At 41.0% G+C, this 14,649-nt stretch overlaps 1 protein-coding gene across 1 annotated transcript in view; it reads left to right on the forward strand.

The window, feature by feature from the left end:
* Nucleotides 1-14,649, forward strand: part of PUS10 (pseudouridine synthase 10) — a 73,706-nt gene that overhangs the window by 7,776 nt on the left and 51,281 nt on the right. The window contains exons 3-4 of the mRNA XM_034764276.1: nt 5,186-5,452; nt 9,693-9,779. Coding sequence (XP_034620167.1) covers nt 5,186-5,452; nt 9,693-9,779 — 354 coding nt within the window. The remainder of the gene's footprint in view (nt 1-5,185; nt 5,453-9,692; nt 9,780-14,649) is intronic.

Raw genomic sequence — 14,649 nt, forward strand, 5'->3', positions numbered from 1 at the left:
AGTTCCAACACTTCTTCCCTATCTCTGCTCCTGCAATATTTGTCCATGCATTAGTCAACTTGATAACTAATCTTTCTCTGTACTCCCCACCACTCTCCCCTCATCTCAGTCCAAAATCTAAAGTCATCTTCCACTTCTATTGCTCTGACCTTGTCATCATCACACACTTGAATCTCTTCTTTGGCCGCCTTTCTCTTATCATATCAAACTCCTCCTCTCAAGATGGTTTAAATCAAAGCAATTTAAATCACTGATTTGACTCATGATTTAAATCAGCAAACAGGAAAACTTCACTTAAATCATAAATTTTAATCATTTTGCATTTGCACTTTTAGTTATTTTCCAAAAGAAAGGTTTGATTCTCATTGGTATCCATTAAAATGTGGATTTGCAACTAAATATAGCCTTTACACTAAATTTGGTGCGTCTCTTTGCTAACTTGGAAGAAACACTATATCTTTACAAATTTACTTAAGCAATTATATAGATATTCAGATTCTTAATTTTTACATTTTTATTATGTTAGAAAATGGTGAATGATGCATTTCTATTTACTAAAGGATAAATCATAAATAAAAAATTGATGTCAAGCTGTATTTGGATAGAAATTAAGATGAAATTAAAATGCCCCAAACCAACATTTTATTTTTTTAATTAAATAAAACTACCTTAAATGTGCTGTATGTATAAGAAAAGTTTTATCATAAAATTATCATAATATGTTTTGTGTTTAAAACTAATTTATTTAACAAAGAAAATATTATCTGTAGTTAGTGAATTGAACTGATTGTTTCTGATCACCATGTCCTTCAAGATTTTAGAACTACTAGATCTCATCCTCTCACACCTAATTTTTATTCATAGTTTGGAAGAGGAAAACAAGCTTTCCAGCTTTTTCATCTTCTAATTGGCTTCTTAACTTTGAACAAATTAGTCATTGAATTGAACTGGTTGGGTAAACTGAAATAAAAAAAAAATACTCCCTGCACCTGCACAAGAAGTTATGGCTGTCAAAATCTAGTTTAGTGCTTCAGCAAACTCTGGTTCTAGGTGCTCAGCCAGGGGCTTCCATCAGTTCACTGGTTAGACTTTCTTTAAAATTTGACAGCAAACATACTGTTTAATATTGTTTTTGTATTTAATTTAAGTGATTTTAACAGATTATAAAAAGTTTAGGCCTTAACTCAGGTTGTCAATTTCAAATTTAATTGTAACTAGATTTACTTCTATTAAAAATAAACTTTTATTTCATTTAAATTTCATTTAAATTTTAAAAAAAGATTTAAATAAAATAGGATATTTTTTATTTTAAAAAATCATTGATTTTTATCCACCCTGCCTCCTCCTTGTCTACAAAGTCTTCTCATTTGCCCTCCGCCTACATCTGTGTTCATTTCCATCTCCTCTAATTGTTCTACCCAGCTTTTCTCATAATCATCTCTCATTACTACTCCCTTGTATTCTCCCACTCCAAGATTAATTCATGCTGCCCCTCTGCTTGAAATAGTTTTCCACTTCTTGTCTGTTAGTTTTCTCATCTCTCTCTTTACTTTTCCAAATTCCTCCTTAAAACCCAATTTGTCAAGGAATCCTCTACTTCCCAGTGCTGTCCACTCCCTCCTTTATCTATGCTATTGTCCTGTGTCATGTCTGTCTTAAACTCTATTGTGGTTCTCAATACTTAGGGCAGGTCTTCACTATGGGGAGGGTCGATTTAAGATACGCAAATTCAGCTATGCGAATAGCGTAGCAGAATTCGACGTATCGGAGCCGACTTACCCCGCTGTGAGGACGGCGGCAAAATCGACCTGCGCGGCTCCCCGTCGACGGCACTTACTCCCACCTCCGCTGGTGGAGTAAGAGCGTCGATTCGGGGATCGATTGTCACGTCCCGACAAGACGCGATAATTCGATCCCCGAGAGATCGATTTCTACCCACCGATTCAGGCGGGTAGTGTAGACCTAGCCTTAGTTCCTAACATCAGTAGATCTCAAAGTGCTTTACAAAGGAATTCAGTGTCATTATCCCCATTTTACACATAGGGCAACTGAGGCACAGAACAGTGAAGTGATTTGCTCACAGTCATCCAGTAGGCTAGTTGTAGAGCCAGGAGTTAGAACCCAGGTCTCACAAATTCTATAACAGTGCCCAGTCCCCTGGGCCACATTGACTAGGTGGACTACTGTGCCTGCACACTGTCAGTTGCAGGATCAGGTCCTTAGAAAATTAAACTGTTTGGGACAAGGAACATGCCTCACTCTTTGAAGTGCCATGTAATTTTATTTCACTATATAGGTGATTAATGATAATAGTTTTAGTTAACGACCTTTCCTAGAGAATGACCCTAAATCTTTAAATTGAAAATGTTATTGTTCCAAGAGAAAGTTATTGTTAGAATTTAAAGCCACCAGTTTGTCTCTCTTAAGGTAGCATTGTGGAGGCAGGACTCTCCGCCCCTTGACAAAAGTCTGAGCACTAGGGAATATAAGATGAGTCTGGGTCAGATGTGTGTATTTATAAAATGTAGCCTATAGGGCTGGCCTGCTTGCTTGCCTATATATATTTTCTTATGTATTTCTTATTTTCTTATGGGTTTGAGTATTTGTTTAATATAAACTTATAAATCTATTATAGTAAAAGTATTTTGGCTGTAACGCAAGGGACTACAGGCTACATCCTGTATGTTGAGCTAAAGCAAAATTAGCATACATATGTCTGCGACCTTTCACCTATATAAGTGGTGATGAGAGAAAGCATAAGTCCATATATGGCTGCGACCTTTAACATAGATAGATAAAGGATACGTAGAGGTAGGTTGGCATGGGGGGCTTCCTAAGTGCATACCCTCTGTAAATTTAACAGGAACACCACAAGAAAAGAACCAAAATAACCGGGTAGGACAGAAATAACAAATGTGAGAATGATCTAATGTCATTAATATGTATGTACACCTCTACCTCGATATAACGCGACCCGATATAACACGAATTCAGATATAATGGGGTAAAACAATGCTCCAGGGGGGCGGGGCTGTGCACTCCGGTGGATCAAAGCAAGTTCAATATAACGTGGTTTCACCTATAACGCGGTAAGATTTTTTGGCTCCTGAGGTCAGCGTTATATCGCGGTAGAGGTGTATGTCATCAGTATGTACAAACATAGCAGCGTATGGTACCCTAACATTTTGTGGGTGAGGAAACTAAGTTTGGACATAGAAGGAGGGCTTGAGTACTCAAGCTCTGTAAGAGCAGTGACTCACCATGCCAAGGAAGCTTCTAAGGTTCTAAGCTTCAGGGTTTATGAGCTTCAAGTTTCAAGCCTTCTTTGTTTATTAGTCCATTAGTCTGTTATTTCTTAACTGTAAGTTTTAAGTCAGTTAGTTAAGTAAATAAGTTAGCTTCGATAGCTTTTAGCTCTTTAGCTTCTCCTAAGCGCTGCACCTCCCACGCAAGAATTGAGGAAGCTGGACCAGAACTCTCTTGGCATGCCAGAGGCGAGGCTGGTCCTTTGTCTCTTATGTCTTTGTCTCCAGTGGTGCAGTCAGTTAGCATGTGGTACTTATGGGGGGTGGGGGGATAGCTCAGTGTTTTGAGCATTGGCCTACTAAACCCAGGGTTGTGAGTTCAATCCTTGAGGGACCATTTAGGGATCTGGGGCAAAAATCTGTCTTGGGATTGATCTTGCTTTGAGCAGGGGGTTAGACTAGATGACCTCCTGAGGTCCCTTCAAACCCTGATATTCTATGACCAGGTTATCAAGGAAGGGTGTGAGTATATTAATCAAAAGCTTTATAGTATATAATAGCACATATATTTCTAGAATAATATTATTGCCTTTGTAACTCTGATTATTTTACTATTTGATTATTATTCCATTTATCTCAATAAAAGTCTTTAAGTCTACATTTGTCTCAGAGTGTGTGACCTCTCATACATCCCAATGGTCCTTGCAAACTCTGTGTAGCCTGATTCTGGGACAAGAACCTTGTTATATTTTGATCAGATTAATTGGCGAGCCTATAACCCATATTATCCAAATTAATAATATTAACTTCCTAAAATCAGGCAACAAAAAACACACACAGGAAGTATGGTAGCTATGTCAGAAAATGTATATCAATCAAGATTTCCAAGTGCTTAAAATAATTAAGCCTCACAACTCCACTGAGTTAGGACTCTCTATTTGCTAGTATTTATAACACATTGCAGATGGAGACGTTGTGACACAGGGGAAGTTAAGTGACTTGGTCAAGGTCACACAGCAAGTCAGTGGTTGAACCAGGAATAGAAGGCAGAACTTCTGACTCCCAATCCCATGATCTAGCTACTGGACAAAATTACATTTCTTCCTCATGCAAGATATGGCAAAACCTTGCTAATTCACTGCCCATGTAAATTATTAAATGTTGGGAATTAGTGAGTAAGCCAAACTAATGTGATTTAAAAAAAATAAATTAATGATACTGCATCTCAAAATACAATTTTATTGCAAGGGTTGTTTAGTTGCATCTATGTATGTAGTAGATTAGTTATTGCACATAAATACAATTTTAAATTTTTTGAAGTCTGAGCGAGATGAGACCTCATTGCAGCACATATTATTTCACCTTTACTGAGACTTGCATGAGTCTGCTAATTTTTTCAGAGGGAATTATTAGGTCTGTAGATTAACAAACTGAGAATTAATGAGCTTCTACTGTAATTATTGGACAATGAAATGGAGATGTTAAATGACAACATAATCTAAGTTACACAGGGCTTAGTTTTCAGAAGTGGTGAGCACCTGTGGCTTCCGCTGAGTTCAGCTGGAGTTATGGATACACAGGACTTCTGAAAATCAGGCCCATAGTAAAGTGCTTCTACTGTTATTTACATACTATAAAGAAATCTGTTGTCTGTTCAGCAAAATTTAATTTCTCTGTGTACCATTTACAGTTGTAATATTTCAACTTGAATTTTTTGAATTCTGCAAATAAATCTTTCAACACAAATTATGAAAAGCTAGTAATTATAAGCACTATTTAAAGCTAAACTAGAACAGTTAATATCACTTTTTGGAACTGGAGTTATTGGTGCTTGTCGTAGGACCGCCTGCATATATGAGTCTTACACATAGGAGGGAGAAGCTGTGTGTTAGCTGTGAAGCAAACGCACACATTTTACTGTTCATTTCTTTGTTGTTTAGGATTTGCTTAGAGAGCTGCATGAATTCCTGGAGTACAATAAAGAAAAAGAGGACAAATTTTGTTGTGAAATAGCTGACCCCCCGTGTAAGAGAATCAGACTTGAGAACATGGGAGAAGGGGCTGAGGATTTGAATGAAAATGGGGCCCTCCAGCAGACCCCTGTGGCAGATGATGTAAATCTTGCTATGGAGAACTCTACTCCGAAGGTTTGCAACGTGTGCTTGGGAATTCTTCAGGAGTTCTGTGAGATAGATTTTGTTCAGAAGGTAAGTGATCTTTTCCTGCTCTGTAGACACATTTTTCTATGAGCTGTTAAATGTGTGTTTGGTAGAATCCTACAGTGCAAACCCTGTGATCTAGTTGTTGTTGTTTTTTAAATCATTAATCAATTTCAGTCCCATATGTAGCTGAGTGGCTCCATCTAGATTTAAAATACTCTGTGTAACTTAAATCAAGAGCAGATGGGGAAATTCTTAGGTTTGTTTCCTCATCTGCAATTACTGATTTAACGACTTAAATAACACCTATTGGCGTGGAGTTTGGGTATCTCATGTACGGTCAACAAAGGGCAATTACCCGTGGGTTGCTCAAGATCATATTTTACCCTGGCCTTGCTATAATGTAACTAAAAAAGCCTGAGAAAACAGGTGAACCTTCAACTGTGTCCTGAAGTTAATCTAACTAGACCTCAGACAGACCTCCGTGATCATGTTTCAAAAGCAAAGGGCTGACAGCAGTTCCATGGTACATGCATACAGTACTACTACAATGTGGTTGTAGATGGTGAGCCCATCTTTATTTATGCTTTGTGACTGGAGAATAAATAAGGGATGAAATGCAGTTGATGGTGCTGTGCAGTTCAGGATTTCTCTTAGGTGCTTATTTCTACTGGATAGAGGAGTTGTAAAGCAGCATGAATCGCCCTTATAATGTATTCTTATCTTTAGGAAGCCACAGACTAAGGAAAAATGTTAAGTAATTTGGTGGTACAAAAGACTATAAGCATACAAGTTATCAGAGAAAAAATGACTGTGAATTAGGGGAAAAGATAGTGTGAAGAGCATTATAAACACCATATATGAAGGATAAAATTGCTAGGGTAACAGAGTGAAATGTGAAGGGGGGCTTTCAAAACTGAGTGGAAGCTTTGATGTTAGTGTTGATAAATAAGACTAGTTGATTTAGTAGAATGAACATTGGATTCAGCATAGCCAATAAACTGGGACCAGATAGAATTGTGCAGTTTCTATTGTTACAGTGCATGAGTTTGTTCCTTTTTCATAGGCAAAATATATTCTTCATTATGGACCAGATTTTTAGTGTTGACTTTTTAAAGTTATGCCATTGAGTGGCAATAGAAAACCTGACAGCAATTGGTTAAAAAACAGCCAAGACTGATTCTTTCCTAAGAGAAACTCCTTATCCTAACAGTGCAATTGACATACAGTATTGATTTTAATTGGAATGCTACCACTTGTTTTTAGAGCGACATGGTGGGTGAGGTAATATCTTTTATGGGACCAGCTTTTGCTGGTGAAAGAGACAAGCTTTCAATCTACACAGAGAAGCTCTTCAGAGCCCTTCAGCAGAAGTTGATCCAGTAAAAGTTATTACCTCCCTGCTTTGTTTCTCTAATATCCTGGAACCAACCTGGCTACAACAACACTGCAAGCAAATATGTGTTTTTAACAGTTACCAAAATATGTGGATTTTGGGACAGTGCCCCCAAATATGTTTGTGAACTCCAGCAGAGGTGTGTAGCTAACAGCTCTGTATTACACAAGCCAGTGCTTAATAGGAGTTAGTTAAATATCTGATGCTGTGTATTTAAGTAGCAGATACAGACTGAAGTTCTCAAGAGTCTGAATTAGGGGTTAGCTTAGATTCTGGAAAGACTTTGAGTATCAAAATAACTCATTTTGATTGCTCAGTATGTCTCCCTGTCTACCTCTTTACTCATTCATTCCTTCTCCTTCCTCCCGCTCCTTGGACTTACCTTCCCTCCTCATTCATTCTGTGCTCCATGTTCATTATTGCCTCCTTTTCACCACCTATCTGCTCCCTTTCACACTTCATTTCTCCAGAGGGAGGGACAGGTAGGGACAGCTCAGAGAAGAGCAGCTCCCTTCTGCAACAGGCACATGGTTGTGTACAATGCCTGCCAGCAGGTTGCATGGCCATATAACCGTGCAGCTTAGAGGGACCCTTGGTCCTCATTCTCCCTTCCCCTCATCCCATCTCTATTCCCCAGTACCTGTTCCCCATCCCCAAACTGTTACTGCTTCTCTCTCAATAATCAGATACTCCCCTCCCTGCAACCAAAGTTAGTTATAGCCCTGCTCCCAAAAATCAGTTGCTGGCATCCTTCTTCCTTCCCTACGTCAACTAGTGCTTGTCACACACCTCTGCATGGTGTTCTGTTGTAGTGCTCTCCCGTTCCTGCTGCTTTCCTAGACATCAGGAGATCTTTGCACAGATGGGTGGATAGGGTGGCGGAGAGGCAGCGGCAACCCTGAGGGCTCCAGCAGCAGAAGGATAAGAGAAAGAACTGAAAATGTATTATTTTTAAGACTTTCTCATGATTTTTTGAGAGCAGACTCATGGTTTTCTAATACTTAGGGTTGGCAGCACTTGAGGGGAGAGAGGAAGGGTGGTAGGGGCCGTGACCGTTACGTGTGGGGGATGGGTAGGAGACGTGCAGGGTGAGAGGAGAGGCAGCAGCAGCATTTGCTTTTGATTGCTGTTGGGATTTTCACTCCCTTCTTCAGGGAGCAACGCTGGGATATTCTTTTCCCAATTTGCGGGTGGGATACCACTGGGATTTTCACTCTTCCCAGCGAGGAGAAGCAACAATGGTAGTTGAGAGGAGAGGGAGCCCACCGGAGGCGAATAGATGCCTCCTAAGGAAGGAACTCACCTGTGCAACAGGCTTCGCTCAATGCGTGGGTCCTGCCAAAGGAGGTAATGGCCATATATTCTGTACCTATGGACATACTGTATCTGGGTAAAAAAGGGAAAGATAGGAAAGACAAAGTCTGCCTGCTAGTTTTTTTGGGCTCTGATGCTGCCTCTTATATTTGTTAAATTTACACACTAATTTTGAGATAATGTAGGCATTTGCTTTTAAAATAAAAGAGAGAGTATTTTATCTCGGGTAATTCATAATCTTCAAAGTAATAAAGTAATATGTTTGTGAGTGTACTATCCTAAGGACTTCTGCATTTGCGTTATTGTAGAATTGCAACAGCGAGAGATGGAATTAGACTATATTTGTTTCATTCCTCTACCACTGTGGGGTTGCTCCCTTCAATAAGTGTTATTTAGGCTTGCAAGGATTAGATTTTTTTTTGTAAATGTCAATTTCACTGTATACACATAAACCAATGAAAAAATATATTCATTAATAATAATCTAAATTTAAGATAGGCAAAGTAAGAAAAATGCTGCTTGAGAACTTATTAGAGTTTAATTTAAGGATATTAACTCTGTATATTTGTGATGTGATGTTGACAATTTGTGTTTTAATAGTTACAAAGTTTTAACTTTTTGAATTGCAGTGTCTACTGCCATTAAATAATTACCAAGTGTTGCTCTGAAATATTCCTCTTAATGAATATTCTTTCTTAATTAATAGTAATATAAAAATAATGTACTGTAAGCAGTCACAGTAGCAAATTAGGCCAGACTTTAGGCAAATCTAATTTAATGCATCAGAATTTTTTTAAATTAATCATAGCTTGTACCTTAAAGTAGACCTAGTTAAAGTTTTAGAAGATAACCATGTTTTTGCTCTTCCTTTCCAAAACTGGGTGTTTAAACAAGGTTTAAAAAAGGTGGCCATTAGTGAAAAGTGAATGGAGTTCAAATAGTTTAAAAGTCTATTTTACTAGGGTGCCTTGTGTGGGGCAAAATAGATTCAAAGCATAGAAGCTCCTTCACTGGAGGTTTTCAAAAGGAAGCGGCTGGATAGCCATCTGTTTTGGATGGTTTAAACACAACAAATCCCGCACCTTGGCAGGGGGTTAGACTAGATGACCCTTGCGGTCTCTTCTAACCCTGTGATTCTATGATTATCTGACTCTCCCTTTCCCCCAGTTTTACACAGCTTTGAAAAATTTAGATCGCTAAAAATTGAAAAAAAAATGTTTAAACATAAACATCTATATTATCCCTTGAAATTTTTTTAAAAAATCTAATTCTGCCAAGCCTAGTCTTATTTTTATGATTCGCTTCAACATAAAATATTGAGTTGGGTTTCTTTTATAGTAGCATAACAATGAGGGTTTACTGTGACAATTATATAAAATCTGCCTGCAAGTTACAGTCCTTAAAGAAACCTAAAAAACCCTGTCTCTAACTGGGTAGGATTTAGTGAGCTTATGGTCATTTTATATGTGAATGTATACCAAAAAGTAATGCTATAGAACGTTTGCACTAGAATAAAGAATATCATAAAAGATTATCAGTTTAACTCCCTTACTGAGGATTCATATCCTTCTCTTTTAGGTGTGCCAAAAGGTTAATTCTGCTGAGTACCAGTTTACTAGCTTTGTATTTTCTGTGTCGCTCCCACCACAGTTGTCCGTTAGAGAGGTAAGTGTTTACAGATACTTCTATTGACCATTGTAACTTAAACGTGTAAGAACAAAGAATGTGCCCTGGGAACATAAGAAGTGGAGAAGGCTTACATTTAATTGATTTTGCTTCAAAATAAAATAGTACCTTTAAATATGCACTAAAAATAAAGAATAAATTAAGCAATGCTATTTTTAATCATGAAGTCTTTTTCAGAAATGATTAGAGAAAGACTGTAGTCTTTTTTAAAGTCTATCCTCCCATTCCTCCTGCCAAGTATTATTTTAATTAAAAAGATATCTAAATGACTCCAGTATTCAGTGGATGAGTTTCTTTAAATCTGAAAACTAAAAGGAGTTTCTTCAAAACCTTGGTGTATAGTTCCCTTTGGTGAAGACTTGAGCACTACAGTGTGGATTGTCTCGGGGAAGGAACAGCACAGCTGGTACCTTTCCTGAAATAGATGGTAATTGGTAGTGCAGAATACAAATGAAAGAATTTGAAGATGAACTCTAGCTGTGTAACATTGTAAAAGAGGTAAAAGTACATATTTTATTTTAGTAGACTTCCTGGCTACTTGACTCATGCTTTGTTGGAAATCTAGATGAATGCAGTTGTGAAGTACTAAAATTTGTGGACAGTCTAGTCAAATTTGAACTGTTTACATTCCTATCCTCGTGTTTAGAAAATAGCAGAATATGGACAGATGTGACACTGCAATAATTTTGGGCAAATCAACAGATTACAATATATAGTGGTAATGAAAACTATTGCTGTATTAAGTATATTAGTTACAACATGTTTTATAGTGTGCATCTGCCTTCTGTTCTAAACTGGCATTGAGATTAACTGTTGTGAATGGCAACCTATAAATACTTAAGATAAATCTCTTCTTATCTAAGGTGGAGTACAATTTTTCAGTAAACATAGTGGGATGAAGGTCCTGGAGGTTAGTGATCATTAGAGAGCCTGTGGCATTTTTACTAAGATTAAGGGTGTTATTTCTTGTATCTTGGGCAAATTCCAGTGTAGGTAATTACATAGGTCCAGAGCCACAAAGGTACTTAGGTGCCTAAACCCCAGATTTAGGCACTTAAGTATTGAGTTTAGGCAGCTAAATCCCAGTTTTGGCTCCACTGCCTTCCACAAAACTCCTGCCAAATCCAGTAGGCATCTAAACTCATTCAGCACCTAAGTTTTCAGGGTAAAAGTTCCCTAGTTTCTTCTTTGAGTAGATGCAGCAGTGTGTTCCGCTCAGGTGTTTGCACGCCCAGCTCACGAGAGCCAGAAAATTTTGCCTAGCAGTACACGTAGGAGACGGTGTTTGTGCCTCATGCTCATAACCCCTCCCCTGGCTATCTGAGATGGTGCCACCTTTGCCCCCCGCAGTTCCTTTTTACCACCCGTGACTGGAGTCCGAGCTCTGTGTGGTTCTTAACATCACAGTATCTCACTATCTTAGTGTTTTTTTCCTAGTTGTGTATAGTTAGCTAGCACCATTAGTGTTAGATTTAGTGTTAGAGTTAGTTAAGTTTTTGCCTGGTGACTCACTCACCAGGGTTTAGACATGATCCATCCTGTGAAGAGGCGATCCCCACACTTGGTGCTTGCTGTGCTTGGGCGTTCCTGGTAGCGATATCATCTGTAAAGAGAATCTGAGTTGCAGGCTCTGATGGCAGAGCCTCCTTATACACAATTCTCCAAAGACAATGTAAATTTATGGCCACACCCAAACTTTTGTCTAAGGTGGTTTCTCAGTTTCATTTGAACCAGGTGATATATTTTTACCTGTGCTCTTTCCTAAGCCGCATTTATCTCTGGAGGAGTGGCATCTCCATGTGTTAGATGTCAGATGATGTCTGGCTTTCTACTTGGATATGACTAATCCGTTTCATGCTTCGCTTAGCCTGTTTGTGTCGTATGTGAATCATATGAAGGGGCAAGAGGTCTCTTCACAAATGATCTCTACATGGATAACATCCAGTAGGCGATTGCTAGCTTGGGTAGAGCGGTCCTGCAATCCTTGCTTAGATAGACTCCGAGCCCCACCTTCTAGGATGGTAGTGCTTGTGAGTCACCTAAGTGGAATACATGTCTGCATTTACTCAAAGAAGAAAAAATGGTTACTTATCTGTATTGTTACTGTTGTTCTTCAAGATGTGATGCAGAGGCATATTCCACGGCCCACTCTCCATCCCCTCTGCATCGGAGTCCAGTCTCTGGGCATTCAGTGAGGGGTAGTTGAGGCTGTGCTGCTTCATATAGCCTGGGGAGGAGCTATGAGCACAAGGCGTGAGCACCACCTCCCATGGGTACCGGTAGGCAACATTCTCTGGTTCTGGTGTGCTGGGCATGCACACACCTAAGCGGAATACAAGTCTGCGTCACGTCTCTAAGAACAACAGTTACAGTACAGGTAAATGATCTTTTTTTCCTGTGTTTCTGCTTCTGAGCGTGTGCTCTCTCTGAACTGCCTCCCTCTAGGCATCCGGACACACTTAAGCCCACAAGCAATTCATGAGCTAGGGAAGATAGTTATTCGACCGCATGCAGGACCGATCCGATAAGTGTGGTCAGAGGCTGCTTACTGGATTGGGTCTCATTCAAAATCTGGCCAGACGAGATAGAGGTGATGCTGGTGCCCACTTCATAACTTTTATCTTATTGTTAGAGCACTCTTCTTGCAGTGAGGAGAGAATTGAATCTGGGTCACATCCTAGGTCAATGCTCTAACTACTGGGCTGAATGTTAAGGTTGGCAGCACCTAAGTTCCCTCTAAGCTGCGTGGCCACGCAGCTGCCTATTAAGACCTGCACAGAGACTCAGGGCTGTGGCAGGAACAGGCGCCCCTCCCCGCCAGCCCCAGCACAGACCTGCTGTGGCCGGGGGAGAGGCGCCCCTCCCCGCCAGCCCCAGCGCGGACCTGCTGCGGCCGGGGGAGAGGCGCCCCTTCCCACTGGCCCCAGTGCGGATTTACCACAGCCAGTGGAGAGGTGTCCCTCCCCCAGCCCCAAGATGGATCTGTCCCGGACTTTCCATGGCCAGGGGAGAGGTGCCCCTGCCTGCCGGCCCCAGTGCGGATTTGCCATCGTAGGGGAAGAGGTGCCCCTCCCCCAGCCCCAACATGGACCTGCTCTGGACTTGCTGCGGTCAGGGGAGAGGAGCCCCTCCTTCGGCCCGGCCCAGGCCCGCCAGAGCTGCCATAGCTGGGGAAAGGTGCCTCTCCTCTTGCCCCGAGCTGCTGCAGGGTGGAGTCCTCTCTCCCCACTGCAGTCCCAGGGCAGCCTGCACCCCCAAACTCCTCATCCCTGGCGCCACCCCAGAGCCCGCATCCCAACCCTCTGCCCCAGCCCTGAGCCCCTTCCCGCACCCCAAACCCCTCATCTCCGGCCCCACGCCAGAGCCTTCACTCCCTGCACCCAACCCTCTGCCCCAGCCCTTAGCCCCCTCCTGCACCCTGAACCCCTCATCCCTGGCCCCACCCCAGATTCTACACTCCTACCCTCGGCCCCAGCCCTGAGTCCCCTCCCACACTCCGAACCCCTCGGCCCCACCCCCACCACATGAATTTTATTATGTGCACCAATATGAAGATGATATGTCACATAACAAAATTCATTCCGCACATGGACGTAAAAAGTTAGAGGGAACACTGGGCAACACCATCTTCATCTCCTCCTCCAGTTGTTTTGTGCGGAGCAAGGTAGGCGCCTCATTCCCATGGGAAACACCTTAGGCATTTAAGCCATCTGACTTGAGATGGTAGGTTCTCGTTCGTGGATTGCTAAATTAATACAGGCTCCTCCCTGCAGCTAAGACATTGGTACCTATCGCTGAGAGAAAAGTGAGGCTTAGCAAACCCCCATCTGGGTGGCATCTCCCATTGGCTAGCTTAGGCGGCTCTGCACCTAGCGTGCTGGCTTTTGTGGATCCCATTCTAAGACTCCTATCTCTCCCCATGCATTGCTTAGGTGCCTAACTCAGGCTTTGTGGATTGGAGCATTGTTCCTGTGATTTTCTTGGCACCAAAAAATTAGGTGCTGTGACACTTAGCGTTGCAACACTTAAGTCCTTTTGTGGATCCCACCCATTCTGCCTACCTAAAATCCCTCTGAAATTCCAGTTGGCTGTAGGATTCTTTTTCACTTCCCATTCTAAATGGCTGAGTTAAGGTCAGTGTGTACTGTCCAACAGCTGCTGTACCTGGTAGACTAACACAAAAACAAGTTGTCTTGTAATCTTGTTGGCCTGATTTCTTCCTCTGACCTTTGCATGGTCCTGTTATTATACTGAAAGGAGATTACTCAACAAGCATTCTACAAGATGGTTGAACATGGGAGCACGGGATGTATCCAAGCAGGTTTTTTGGATATCTGTAAAATGTCAGGCACCTTGGCTAAGATTTCTGAAAAATGGATGCCTGTAGGTTGGCTCCTAAGTCCATATTTAGGCACTTAAATAAGGGGCCTGATTTTCAAAAGTGTGGTGTACCCAGTAATTCCCATTAACTCAGCCCTTTCCCTCATCTGCCTTCCATGCCCCATTGCTCCTCACTCCAGTAACTGTCTTATCCCTCATTGGGACAAAAATAAAGTGATGGGCTGAACTGGGGGTTAAAATCGCAACTCTTGCTGTTATGTCATCAGGTCCCTGCATCATCCACTAAAATATATTATTCAAAGAGCTACACACAGCTTGGCAGCTCTAGTTGAGTTGAGTTTGTCTTGTCACTCAAAATCTTATTTATATTTGTCAACTATATAGAAGGGCAAGGAAATGATGCTGCTGTTTTTTTCTTATGGGTCCTTGCAATAATGCCTCAGTAGAGGGCATCATTGCATTGCAATTCTGTCTCAGTGATGCTTTGACATTAGTTTAAGCAAGTAGA

The sequence above is a fragment of the Trachemys scripta genome, chromosome 3 (genome assembly GCF_013100865.1).
Source record: "Trachemys scripta elegans isolate TJP31775 chromosome 3, CAS_Tse_1.0, whole genome shotgun sequence".
Taxonomy (NCBI): Eukaryota; Metazoa; Chordata; order Testudines; family Emydidae; genus Trachemys; species Trachemys scripta.